This window comes from Fusarium flagelliforme (assembly GCF_020744385.1).
Source record: "Fusarium flagelliforme strain FIESC 12 MPI-CAGE-AA-0113 chromosome Unknown B0J16scaffold_1, whole genome shotgun sequence".
In the NCBI taxonomy this organism is placed as follows: Eukaryota; Fungi; Ascomycota; class Sordariomycetes; order Hypocreales; family Nectriaceae; genus Fusarium; species Fusarium flagelliforme.
The window spans coordinates 7,258,233-7,270,671 of record NW_025763503.1 but is presented as its reverse complement, the minus strand read 5'-3'; the positions used below and the strand labels follow the sequence as shown (position 1 = coordinate 7,270,671).

General features: G+C 48.7%; 2 protein-coding genes across 2 annotated transcripts; one reads left to right on the top strand and one right to left on the bottom strand.

The window, feature by feature from the left end:
- The first annotated feature begins 5,191 nt into the window (after positions 1-5,191).
- B0J16DRAFT_43521 (uncharacterized protein) lies at positions 5,192-6,622 on the top strand. Its single transcript, XM_046133854.1, has 2 exons — positions 5,192-6,120; positions 6,216-6,622. Exons 1-2 carry the CDS (start codon positions 5,575-5,577, stop codon positions 6,462-6,464), a joined length of 795 nt encoding a protein of 264 aa, XP_045990320.1. The 5' UTR covers positions 5,192-5,574; the 3' UTR covers positions 6,465-6,622.
- A 4,442-nt stretch (positions 6,623-11,064) lies between these two features.
- On the bottom strand, positions 11,065-12,423 carry B0J16DRAFT_43494 (AhpD-like protein). Its single transcript, XM_046133853.1, has 3 exons — positions 12,073-12,423; positions 11,702-12,019; positions 11,065-11,630 (listed from the first exon to the last, which is right to left on the bottom strand). Exons 1-3 carry the CDS (start codon positions 12,343-12,345, stop codon positions 11,454-11,456), a joined length of 768 nt encoding a protein of 255 aa, XP_045990319.1. The 5' UTR covers positions 12,346-12,423; the 3' UTR covers positions 11,065-11,453.
- Between the last annotated feature and the right edge of the window lie 16 nt (positions 12,424-12,439).

Here is a 12,439-nt window from a genome sequence, read left to right as displayed (position 1 = left end):
GGTCTATGTTTGTGAGAATAGAATGTCACTGAGCTGCTATTCGTAGTAAAGTCCGCCCATTGTCCTGGTCTAAAGTAAGATGCGATTGAGATGCGCGAGGGGAAGGACAGAACTAAGGTCAACTAAGCTCAATGCTAACTTGACGCTGGACGGCACAAGGCAGAGTTACTGGTAGTATAAACTTTAGTTCGGCAACCATCGTCAATCATCCGCGATCCGCTTCACATTATGCTTTTGTTTGCCGTTATTCTAAGTAATCACTATATTGTACTTGGCTGGACTGAACTGTACTGTGCTAAACTGTACTGAACCCATTTCTCCGCATCATCTGCCCATCATCTTTCCCTCCCTCCCTTCCCTCTCGTCGATGAACAACCCCCTTACTACATACAGTACAAGATAATGTACATGCAATACATACAGTATCGTACAGTACAGTACAGTACAGACAGTAGCATCTCTTCAATGATTGTCGTTGCAGTTGATCGGACATGGACCAGCTGGTCGGTGAGGATTAAGGTTCCGGGATGTTATTATTAATTGTTTAATGTATGTAAATCCCTATCATTGTTGCCGCGTAAATTAATATGTGCCCGTATTATTACTATTCGCGACATATCCCAAAGTTGGCGATCTTGCATGCGGAGTTGCTTTTTAGTTTGCATGGGTAATTGGCCAGGACATTACCGTAGGGACAGTCCATGTTGGCGGTTACTGTATGTACCAGCAACAGGCATCACATGCGCAGCATTCCTCGACTGCCCCAATGAACTTACATGCAGCCATTCAAAGGGATGGGATTGAGTAAATTATTCAGGGTAAGTTTACCAAGTCACCCGCGTCTGCAATTCCCTGGAGCCGCGAGACAAGCCGTCTTCTTAAAACGTGGTAGTTGAGCGAGGCTTTGCCCGAAATGCATGGAGCTACTGTAGGATGGCATCCATGGCAGATATTTTTATCAATGGAAAGTTGATGCATAAATGGGTGCATAAAACAATTGAATTGAATCCATAATGACCCTATCGGCAACCACGAGAGAGGCACAGCACTCACTCAATCGCTCAAAGAATAAAAGCAACCAATCCCAAGCTTCGGTTGCAAAATGATTCAATCGGCCCCGAGCACTGGGGGCGCAGTCCGGCCCTGCCCGTCTCTTCCCTCCCTCCCTCTTCCCTGTAACTCTCTCGTTCAGTGAGTGTTTTCACTGGTCTTCCACTGAAGTGACCCCTAACCTTGACCCTGATACTGATCCCTCCTTTCCCCTGCTTTTATGGACTTGAGCCCCCCCTTGTCAAACCGTTTCCCGACGTAGTCGCTCCTTCCTTATCGTTGGCTCGCACGTTGCATCTCCCGGGGAAGGCGCATCTCACATTCACATCCCATCGCATCGTCCTGGGTCTTGGGTCTTGGTCTTGGCTATTCCCAATCTGGTCACTCGTGTCGGAAGATCACTGATGTCAATGTTTTCCCATTCGAGCGTCTCGCTGCGACCTTGTCCTTACCTAACATCCATGCATTGGATCCCATCTCTCCACTGTCAATCTCCCCTGCAAGTCTCGCTTGGCTTTTACCAGATTTCCGTCATGATCAACCAGACCAACCTTGACAGGTTATTAATTAATGTTAATCATCGGCAACTGTTTCATCCCGAGGCTAGGCTGTAAGCGCGTCTCCATAATATCCATTTCCAACCATCATTGACTCCAGAAGCTTTGCGGAACAAAACCGTCAGCGACAAAACATCGGCAATAATGGATCAAGGGGGGATGAGCACCTCCACATGGCTTCGACTCAACATGGCGCGCCGCAAGACTCTACCGGAATGCTTGACTTGCTTACTTACTTGCTTATAATACATATGTACATGCAATTGGACACGAACAAAAGCAAACAGAGATTAATCCCCTTCGAATAAAGTTTGGTTTATTCAACCGTCCTTTACAGAGTGGAGTCGTGAGGGAAATGATGAAGGAAAATGCTTCATTAGCATGTCATCTCCAAACCGCTTGCCAAGCCTGCTTCATGCCAGCATTCTAATCACTCAAGGCCATCATGTCACTGGTTCTCTTGTAATTTGATGGCGCTCCCTTACTCGTACAAGCACTTATTAGTCAGGGTCAAGTACGAGAACAAAGTGTTGCGATAAAAAAGGGCTGTGTCTTGGTGCCATATGCAATTGAAATGGGCTAGAAACGAACCTCACGAGATGGGCATCCACCATTCGTAGGGCTTAGCCAGGCAAGCAACCTTGTCTGAGTTAACGTCTTGAATGCAGGAAGTGTGTGTCCAAGATATCGATGTTTCTGTCTCTATTTTCCAGCCAAGCCCAGTCAAGTCCAACTAACTCAAGTTAGTCGCCGGCATTTCTGACAGACAAACTCTATGAATCAAAGGAGAATATGGTCCTCGTGGCGCCGGGGCTTGAACCGTTTGAGGGTTGAGTCTAGGTTTGTGATCTGATCTGCCCTTGGATCCGAACGCCATCTCCGGGCGGAGTGAAACGGTGAGAGATGTCTCATCTGAACAAGGTTGAAATTCGAATACAAGCTTTGTCTTGTCTCCCCCGAACTCCGGTGCTCCCACCGCATGCTGTGTAGCGTAGAGTTCCTGCGTTCTTTGGAGTCAGTTCAGTTCAGTGCAAGTTGGTTCTGGTTCACGGAGACCAGACGCAACCGTCCTAGCCCAGCGTTAGTAGTGCGTGGGACCGCCAAGTCTAAGCCATTAAGCCATCATCGACGGGTATGCACCTTTCATTGGACGCTGTGTATCAACAAACCCCTTAGACAGAGCTTGTCAGGAAATCATGGTTTGGTGGGGGTTATAAAAAAAGAAGCGGCATGGCTGTGCAACACATCCGCTCCCCTCCCGCTATCAGGTTAAAGATTTGGACGCAACCAACAGAATGCATCTTTGTCAGAACCAGATCGGAGAATATAATCGTAATAAGCTTTACTAACGAGATAAATCTTCCTCAAGTCTGCTGATCTACCTGCAGATGTGCGCCTTCTTTAAGCCTAGCCTAGGCATTCTTCACGGACAGGATTCTTGTTACAGAACAATATCGCATCTGTGCCGCAGTTTATCGACCCACAGCGGTTCTAGTCACCGAGTAAACCACCTTACTGTGTGCTCTTCTTACACACGCGTCAAGCTTTTTAGACGATGATCCCTATTAGTCCCATCGTGCTTGTCAACGTCATAGGGCCCAAGTAACAACAAATAGGCGAGGGACAGGGAGCGGCACATGGATAAGCGGTTAACTTTCTCAAGTAGGCAACTATTTCGAGACTTTCTCCACGATCCCGATCTTCTACATGCGAGTGAAAGGAATGACTGTTGCCTAGGCAGAGGCACGAGGTCTGAGTAAAGTTGTGCCGTATTATCGCTGACGTGCTGTTACGTTGTATTGCATTAAGCATAAAAATTGTCAAAAAAGCGGTCGAGATAACATTTTGCTTGTTTGCTGCTTACACCAAATTATCTCGTATTAATTTCCTCATGGCATTGCCGTCCAAGGACCTGCATGCTGCTATGGACTCAAATTTGCAATATCATCCATGACTCTTTGCCGTATTGTACTCTCCGTAGTAACACGCACACCTTGTCATCCTTCCCGTTCAATTCTGACAGACACTAGTTCCATCTTCAACCCTTGCTTTGATGTGGCACGGTTTGTCCAGGCCTACCCGGTGTGCTGGAACGATTAAAGATGCATAGCAGAGATGTTATAGGTGAGACAAAGAAGCAAAAGATTCCAGATCGATGTCCCCAGCCTTGAGGCTTGCAGGGAGGAAAAAAGAAAAGAGTTAGGCATTATCATCAGTATAAAGGACCATCCTTATTGAACATGTTCATGCCTCGAAGCAGGTACGTAGAAAAGAAGGGGAAGATGTTGATAAATATTGACAGGGGTAGTTAGGTGGATCACGAGAAGTAAACATGAGAACCCGGTGCAGCGGATCATCTTATCGCGCGTCCATTCTATTGAACCTTGTCCCTTGTCCTGAGCCAATACAATATCAGTGGACAACACAGCACGCAGAGCAATTTATTTCTTGTTACATATCGCATTTTGCTTTTGCTCTGTTTGATCCTAGTGAATGATCCTCTTACCGTATATTTACCCGCATAGAGATGCCATCCGCATCCTCATCCTGACCCTCCTTCATGCTGGTATCCTGGAGGTGAATCATTTCCCACTGGCTGGTTCAGTGGCTGACTGGATAACTCTTCGTCAGCCTGCATCGGTCAAAACCGAGTAACATTACAGTACCTGCTGTGCTATGCTGTGTTGTATTCCAGCAATCTGGCACTCCAATCATCCACCCATATGCAGATGAGGGGTTCCCGAATGAGACCTTGCCCAGGATTCTTCAACCGCTACTTCTAAGAGCCAATGGCGGTGGCTACCCATGGAGCGTTTTCCGTATCGGTTATGCGCAGCTCTATGTATGTGCACTAACCAACCGTACAGTGCAGTCCAGTATAGTACATACATACATACATTAATGCACACAGCCATCACGACGTGGCACTAGGGTGTCGAGTACTCAGCCCTATTGAGTCTCTGCCCTTACATGTAGGCTATTAGCTAGCACCAGCACAGCACAGCATCGCATACATACTAACTTTAGAGTTGATGACCAAAGCCAAGCCTGCCAATGGTATCGGCATGTGACCAAGAGACTACTGATGCTCTGACGATATATACGAGAGCAACCATCCACAAGGATTGGGTAGGTAAGTTGTACAGTAAGTAGTAAGACGGCACGAATAAGTGCAGCGAACTAAACTTCGAATAAGGCATGCTGGTTCAGACACGGTGACCATCTCAGACAGTCGCAGCCAGCCACCAAGCAACCGGTTCATTCGCTTTGTAGTGGATGAGGACCCTGAATTTAATTCATTTCGCCTTGTCTAGTGACTGTGCATGCGGCGGCCGCTCTGCTAACAATGCTTTTCAATCTGGCGATGTCTGAGTCCCGCCGTTGAAATTCATTGCGGGTGGTCGGTGCTCAGGTTAAACATACATTCAGCGAAGCGATAAAGAAGCAAATAAGCTCAATTAACCACTCCGGTTGCAAGATAGGCGCGAATTCCGCTCGTCCCTTTCCGCACTCTTTATTGTCCATGTCCCGTAGGCGACGCTCGCTCGCTTTTGGGAAGGTGAGAGCCAATCCCAGGGAGCGGCTATTCCCGTTCAGTCAGGGCAGCTGCCACCTCCTGACCCCTGCCTCAATTGGAAGATGGCCTGGGCCAGACCTCAGGTATTAGTGGAGAAGACCCTGGATATCACCATCATGAAACTCCTCCATCACCAAACATTAAGCAGCCTTGGCGTTAATCATTTTGTATGCGTATGCATTCGACGTTCCAGGCTAGCCACTTGCTTTTCTTCTGTCCAGCATTTAATCCATCCCTCTCTCCTCATCTCTTGATGCACTCAATATGGTGGCTTACTCGATTGGTACCCTGGGGTTCTAGGCCGCCTGAGACCACAGTTTCCGTAGAGAACGGTAACGAGTGGCGCCATTTCAATGCCGGCAGTTGACAAAGGAGAATATCATCAATTAAATGCAGACGGTTCGCGATGGCTTTTATTCATTCCGAATGGCGAGATTACAGCAACACGGACTTGATTTACTCGACCGACGCGGAGCGACAATACACAATGTACGAGATTTTTATTACCGGTACAGAATTGTTGTATCCGAAGGCCAGGAATCACGTATACCCATTGCTGCAACAATAAACACGCAATGCAGAGACGAGACACAGACAGTCTTTCCTTTACATTTGGCTTCGGCTTTGGCTTTGGCTTTGGCTTCACCGCGGTTCGTGATGGTTTCTACTGGCTTCACACCTGCCCATCCCTTGTGGGGTGTGTTCCTCACTGGCGGGAAGCCCCGCCGGCAACGCTACGCTACGCTGTACCAAAGCGAGGGAAGGGTGTGGCTGATTGATGACGCTAATAATAAAAAGGTAGCAGCACTAAGAGCCGAGCTCCTTCAATCTCTGGGACCAGGCTGGCGCGTAGGGCTGAGCACAGGCACCCAACAAGAACAGTGCCCGCCGTGTGATCTGCGTCCCCGTCAGAGATGGAACTCTCCTTGCAGTGTAGTGAGTGCCCTGACGAATCCTCCCCCTCCCCTGTGAAAGTGAATGCAAGACTCAGACTGACGGCCAGTCCAAGCATTTCTGACTCTTAATCCCAGATGCCAAGCCGCACTCTATCTAGCCCACCTTGTCTTGCACCCATACAGTTCTGCCTCAAGACGCCCAGTCTGGCAACGAGCGCGAATGCATCGGTAGCCTTTCGCGATGCTACCTCTGAATGGTTCTGCGCTGGCTGTGTTTCGAGGTCGAGGTCGAGGTCATGGCCATTCATCGTAGCATCACCGCCATCACCGCCAACAATGCTGGTATGGCGAGGCCGCTTATTACCACCCACCTCAACTCGATGACTATGACGATGGTTTCAGATGGGCATCAATCATATCACGTCACTGACAGTACAGAATAATACAATACGATGATTTGTCCAACTTCGTCTCAGAGCTCTCTGCTCTACGCAGCCAGACCGCATTCCTCGGCTGCAACAGAGACGGGTTTTCTTTCCAAAACCAGGGCTTTGTGTCAGATGGAAAAGGCCACCGGCATGTATGTGTCTTCAAAGTTGCGGAGTCGAAACGCAAAGCAGCGCTTGCAAAGTCAAGATGAGAACCGAAAAAGCAAAAAAGTGTGAGGTGTCGATAATCCACTGATGGAGATGCTTGCTACCTAGCTATGGAGCTCCCTTCCCTGGGCCTTGACTTTCACTGTATGTTCTGAATCAAAACCTCGGTACCCAGGCTCTTGTCCACATGGGTACCCGATGCACATTCCAGCGGTCGGCCGACCCAAGCTCTCTAGGTCTGTTCTCTGACCCTGGCTACTTGAGGGTGTCTGATTGGCTCTCGCAAGTTTAGCAGGTCGATAGAGTTGCCAAGCTCTCTCGGCTTCACCGATCCAATGCGAATAAACCACCATCTCTTTCGTTCCGCAGCCATTTCCGTCCTCTGCGCTCCGCTGTATCCTCTTTTGGGCAATCCGTTCATCACGAGTTCTCCATTCGGAGTTGAGAACCAAACCTTTGACCTGATTGCTTGCATCACAACACGAAGTAAGGAAAGAAAATGGGCCACTGGCCTGATTATTGGCGGCTTGCCCCCCACCCAACAGCCGAGACACCAATAACAATTACATACAGTCAAGCTCAACACTCACCGGAGTATTCTGAATGCTAATCTACAGATACAGTAATATCCAAGATCTCGGAATTGCTTTTTTGGCGTCTCGGAGTTTTTGATGGAAGCCCACCTATCTCGTTGCCAATTACTCTGTATGCAGCCCAACCCTGAAAGATATTCATCCTACCATCCTCACAGGTGCTTACACGAGTGACCCAGTTGGAATGCCGACATCAAACAGCTGTTTTGGCGGCAGCATCGAACGTTGATCTTTTCCTTCCTCATCGTAATAATAATATCTTGCATGTATCTCTCCCACTCGCATCGCAGGGTTGGGTTGAATCTCAGCGCTGCTTTAATCCCCCGGTCTGCTGGGCTAATACTGTTTACAGGAGCTTCCACGATCAACAAGCCTTACTTTACGAAGTACTGTAATGAGAAGTTCTACCTGGTCCTTACAATAAACAGCAATGTTACACAAAGCCTTGTAGCTGTGCTGAGGAGATTGGCGCTGATCAATGCTTGATCTCGGGGACATCAAACTGTCCGAAGACACTTGACCGGGGCAGGTTAACGGCATCCCTTGGGCGGCCAACAAGACTGCCGCAGTCTACGGGCGAGGACGCGAGACCGTGCTCTGTCGATCTCCCACAATCACCGTCTTATACTGGATCTTCATGGCGTTTGATGAGCGGCCATGGTCCACGGTACATGTCACATACATATCCACACTCATCATATCATGGAGAAACATCACGGACCATCAGTCTCCTGAGAATCGATCGTGGACCTTTCAAAACGTCATAGAGAACCCGCCCCAGTATTTCGCTGCTTGTCTTCATTGAGGTTGATTGTAATTCCTTTCGCTCCACTGGTGCTGTCCTACAAACTGTCTCATTTCTCAGAGTAGATCCGTCGAGGTATGCAGACAACGATAACCCCCGCCTGGCTCGGCCGTTCGTGCTTTAGCAGCAGAATCGTGTTCCATAGCAGGAAGACATCCTTCGTGGCGACAACAGCGCGCGAAAACGCCGGTCTGCATGGCTCTTGTGGGGGTTTAGTGTCCGTTAAAACAAAAACATCTCAAGCTTTTCTACCGTCGCCGGTACACTAACAGTGGTCTAGGCATTTTTACTCAAGGGACAGCCTTGTAAGCTCGAGAGTCCAGTTCCAACTGCGGTAGCCTTACGCGAGTGTGCGAGCGCCACCAGTCTAATATTTCAGACTAGCAGTACTAACGTACCGTTGAGAGCTCGATCGTGGCCTAGAACACGAAGAATAAGAGGAGAAGAACGGCAGTTTCTAAATGTCATCGAATCCAAGGGATTGCCAGGAGCCGCCGTTAACGCTCAAATTCACTTCAAGGTGCGGCCCAGACTGAGCATGGACACTGCAGTCCAATGTGATGTTTGCACCGGGGAATTTAAAATTGGCTTATTCAATAAGAGGCTATTGTATGTCACTCTGCTGTCCAGTGTCGTGGGTGTCTGCGTTAGACTTTGAGGACGGCACTTGACGCTGGCGGCCTGGACGCCATTCAGCCACGATCCAGACTGTCGGACTGAGTTATCGAAGCTAGGCAAGCTATTGAATGCAGTCTTGTGAATCAATGATCCGACTACTCGGTTCAATCAACGAACATACTGTGTGAAGCTATGCCTTACAAGTAGTTTCAGTTGTACAATACGACTGTGATATAAATTGACTACCAAATTGATACAACACGATTTACCAGTTGCTGTTGGCGCTGGGCACGTCTTACAAGCACCTACCAGTACTCAACTGAAAAATCGACAACCAGTATTAAGATAATCGACTATCAAATGTCGTTCCACAGAACAGCTACCAGGAGTTAAAAACCATATCTCGATACGACATTCATACTCTTTTGGCGAGTGTAGATTCCCGGTGCACGGTGGTCTAGCTCGAGAGGGGATCATCAATAAGCTGGGAAGTTCCTTGTGGTTGACTGGAGCTATACCCGCATCGCATTGGCTCCCAAAGATAAGCTCAAGAGGTGTGAGAGTCGAGAATGCCAACATTCCTGCCGTTTCATATGGTCGTATTAACGAAAAGTAACAGTTAATGTCAGGCAACGACAAGCCTTGAACTCAATTGAACGAGGGGACCCGACACAATGGGTTGATGCGCGCCTTGCCGCTTCTGAGCCGCCCCCCTGCCAGAAAGCCACATCAACAGGCTTATGAGTCTTTCGGCCCCTCTTTACAACTTGCGGACCTCGAGGATCTTGGCCACGTGTGGGAGTCTTGATCGAAACCTACAGGGAATGATAGCAGGGGAGGGGACAGAGGTGAAAAAAAGAAAAAGAAGAAACAAGATGCCCGATAAACCCCTGCCCTGTCGTGACGAGTTCCGACGGCTTTCGGGAGGATTGAGTGTCTCCATATTCAATTCATCATCAGATTGATTGAGGTTACTGTTACTCTGACCCTGGAGCTTGTCACGGCGGCCGTTCCTAGAAATTGGTTGGACGGACCCAGACAAGAGACAAACCAATATGTGTGTGACTGCCTCGGAGTGTCATGCATCCGAGATTGTTGCTGCATGTCGATATTCTATGTTTGGCTCATGGCAGAGCACAGTATACAAGTCTATCCTGGCCTTGTCTGCACTCCAACTCTCCCCGGTCGAATCGCACGCCTTGTTCCTTGAATTGTGGGTGTTTCGGTTGCCTTTTTTGCTTGCCAGATCACCAATCTCGCCCTGTGCAACCCAAGATGGACTTGTCAAAAGAGGGTGCCATTGCTGGATCCAGAGCAATAACCAACCCAGAAAAGCAGCAAATGTAACCCAAGCCCACAGCGTACTGTACAGTCCACTGGTTGAATACCGAGTACCGGTATAAGACATGAACCCCACGGCTAGGCTTTCTCTTTCACCAAAGGACGAGTCAATTTTGGCCCAGTCTGCCTGCCCAGTTTCAACATGACGCAAGGGGAGCCCTGTTCTGATCGGACCTGATGGACGTGGGGAGCACGGTTCCGTTCCGTTTATTCGTTACATTGAACGATCAGGGTCAGGAGCTTTCCGCGCAATCAGATCTACATTGAAAATGGAGTCTTGTGTTGTTGTGAATAACAGTGCATTGATAGGCGAATGGTGGAGAGTTTGGCTAGGAAACCCTCGCTTGGTCAAAGAATGAGACGAGTATCCATCGTGACCGGACATTGACGAGGCTAATAGGTAATCAGGCTGGTGAGTCCCGCGGGGTTTACTGAAGTCCGATTTAACTCTCAACTGACGGTTGACCTTATCTCTGCCCGTTCAATCACTCTGACGTGGCGAGCATGGCACTACACTATGCCCTAGACGCCGTTGCAAAGTCCAGAGTCTAGACTTGAGAGCAGACAATGTCTCAGATATTCAAGCCCCCAGGCTAGGATTTTACCTTTTGGCCACGGGAAGCTCCTTTGGACCTTTGGTATTGGTCTGTGGTGCCTCTTACAACGAACCATGATTGAGCAGTAGCAGATCAGTAACCGTGGCGTGCCCAAATTAGGCTCTGGCTGGCCTCGATTGCTGGTAGTAGAGCGGCACTGGCACTGGCACTGGCATTTTTCACAATGCACCCTCCGGACCACGGGTACAACCCCCCGGTACTGTCTTCTCGACCCTTGGTCCTTGGCCCATGGCCCCCTGGTTCGCAAGGCAAGCCATTCTTTAGGGGCCCGGGCGGGTTGTTACCCTTGCTTCTGGCGCGTGACAGCGGATTACGACTTGGCTTTCGCTCTGTTGACTCCGTGCACAGCGCTGCACTCGCCTAAACGCGGAATCTCTTCCGCATTTCAACCTCCCCTCGGAACTCCCCCCCTCTTCCTCGTTTGTCGTTTCTCGCCAAATCGTCGGCCGCTAGGAGCTCAAGACGCCGAACATAGCAGAGACTAGGCGCCGTTTGGACATGAAACAATAATTGTCTAGTTAGTTTGCGGAGTTTTAGTAGCATAAACGTCCGAGAGCGGAAGACGAGGAAACTCAATGTGGATTGAGAGTTTGAGACTCAACCAAAAGATGTCAACTAATGGTCAATTGAACCCCTATGTATTGATGAATATGGCGTTTATAATCACATACCACGGATAATACACATGTATGCAAGGTATTGGTGCTATTAGTGACAGCAATTGAGGTTGTGCGTATGGTGCCCAGTTGTAGATATCCATCGTCCGCCCATTGCCATAGGGTAAGCAGAGAATCAAGATCTGTTCATATGTTCGCAACTTCACTTCTCCAACCCCATCCCCCAGTTGCATTCTCTTCAAGTCTCTTCATACCAGAAGCCTCGCATATCTTAATCACTATGTCTCTCACAGCCCTCACTTCATCTTCACTGGCGCCGCCATTTAGTGCACCCCGCAGGTGGCCTTTGAGTTGAGGGTTGACCTTGGAACTCTATTATCAGTATCAAGAACAACGCAGACACAGCCCTATGGCGCATGTAAAAGTGTACTTACATCCTGGGGAATCAGGCTAGCAATGAGAACGAATGAGGTCTCGGCTGCTGTAAGCACATCAGTGTTACTTAGCACGTATCCGTATGTCAACCTAGCCAGTAAACCAAGGTCTGGTGCGCCTGAACGTTCCATTTGTCCCATTATACGCTTTGATATCTTTCCATAGATGCTCTCAAAGAAGCTTTGCCCTCGTTGGAGTACTTGGGTTGGCTGAGTGTCGTATATGTCTTTGTGTCTGGGTGATGCTGCATCAGTTGCTGCTTCGTCAAGGAGATCCTCTGGAGTTGCCGACTTCAAAGACAGCAGTGCATTGATTGTCTGATTGATTCTGTTAGTATCAGGAATCTTGTTGTCCCCGTATGTTATCAAACCTTTGGCATGCCCCCAACAGCTGAGGCTTTCAACAGAGCTTCCCTGAGACGTCTGGAGATGCGCAACTGCTCATCCCGACTCGGAACGCCACTCCCGTCAGCACTGGGACCTTCTTCAATGGCACTTCTCAAGACCTTTGGTAGTTCATCTGGCCTATTGAGTGCTGACAGTGTTGTTGCTGTGATGAAGTACCAGGTATTGCGTGGCAGATTGGGTTGTTTCCGGATCGTGGCTAGCAATGCTGGTGTAAGGATGGGTGTTAATGCTGCCATATTTCAAGATGAACTCATAAGTCAAATACTCGAACACATCCAAGTTGCAGCACGATTATATTTTGTCTTTGTTATTCTTCATCTCTCACTAAGC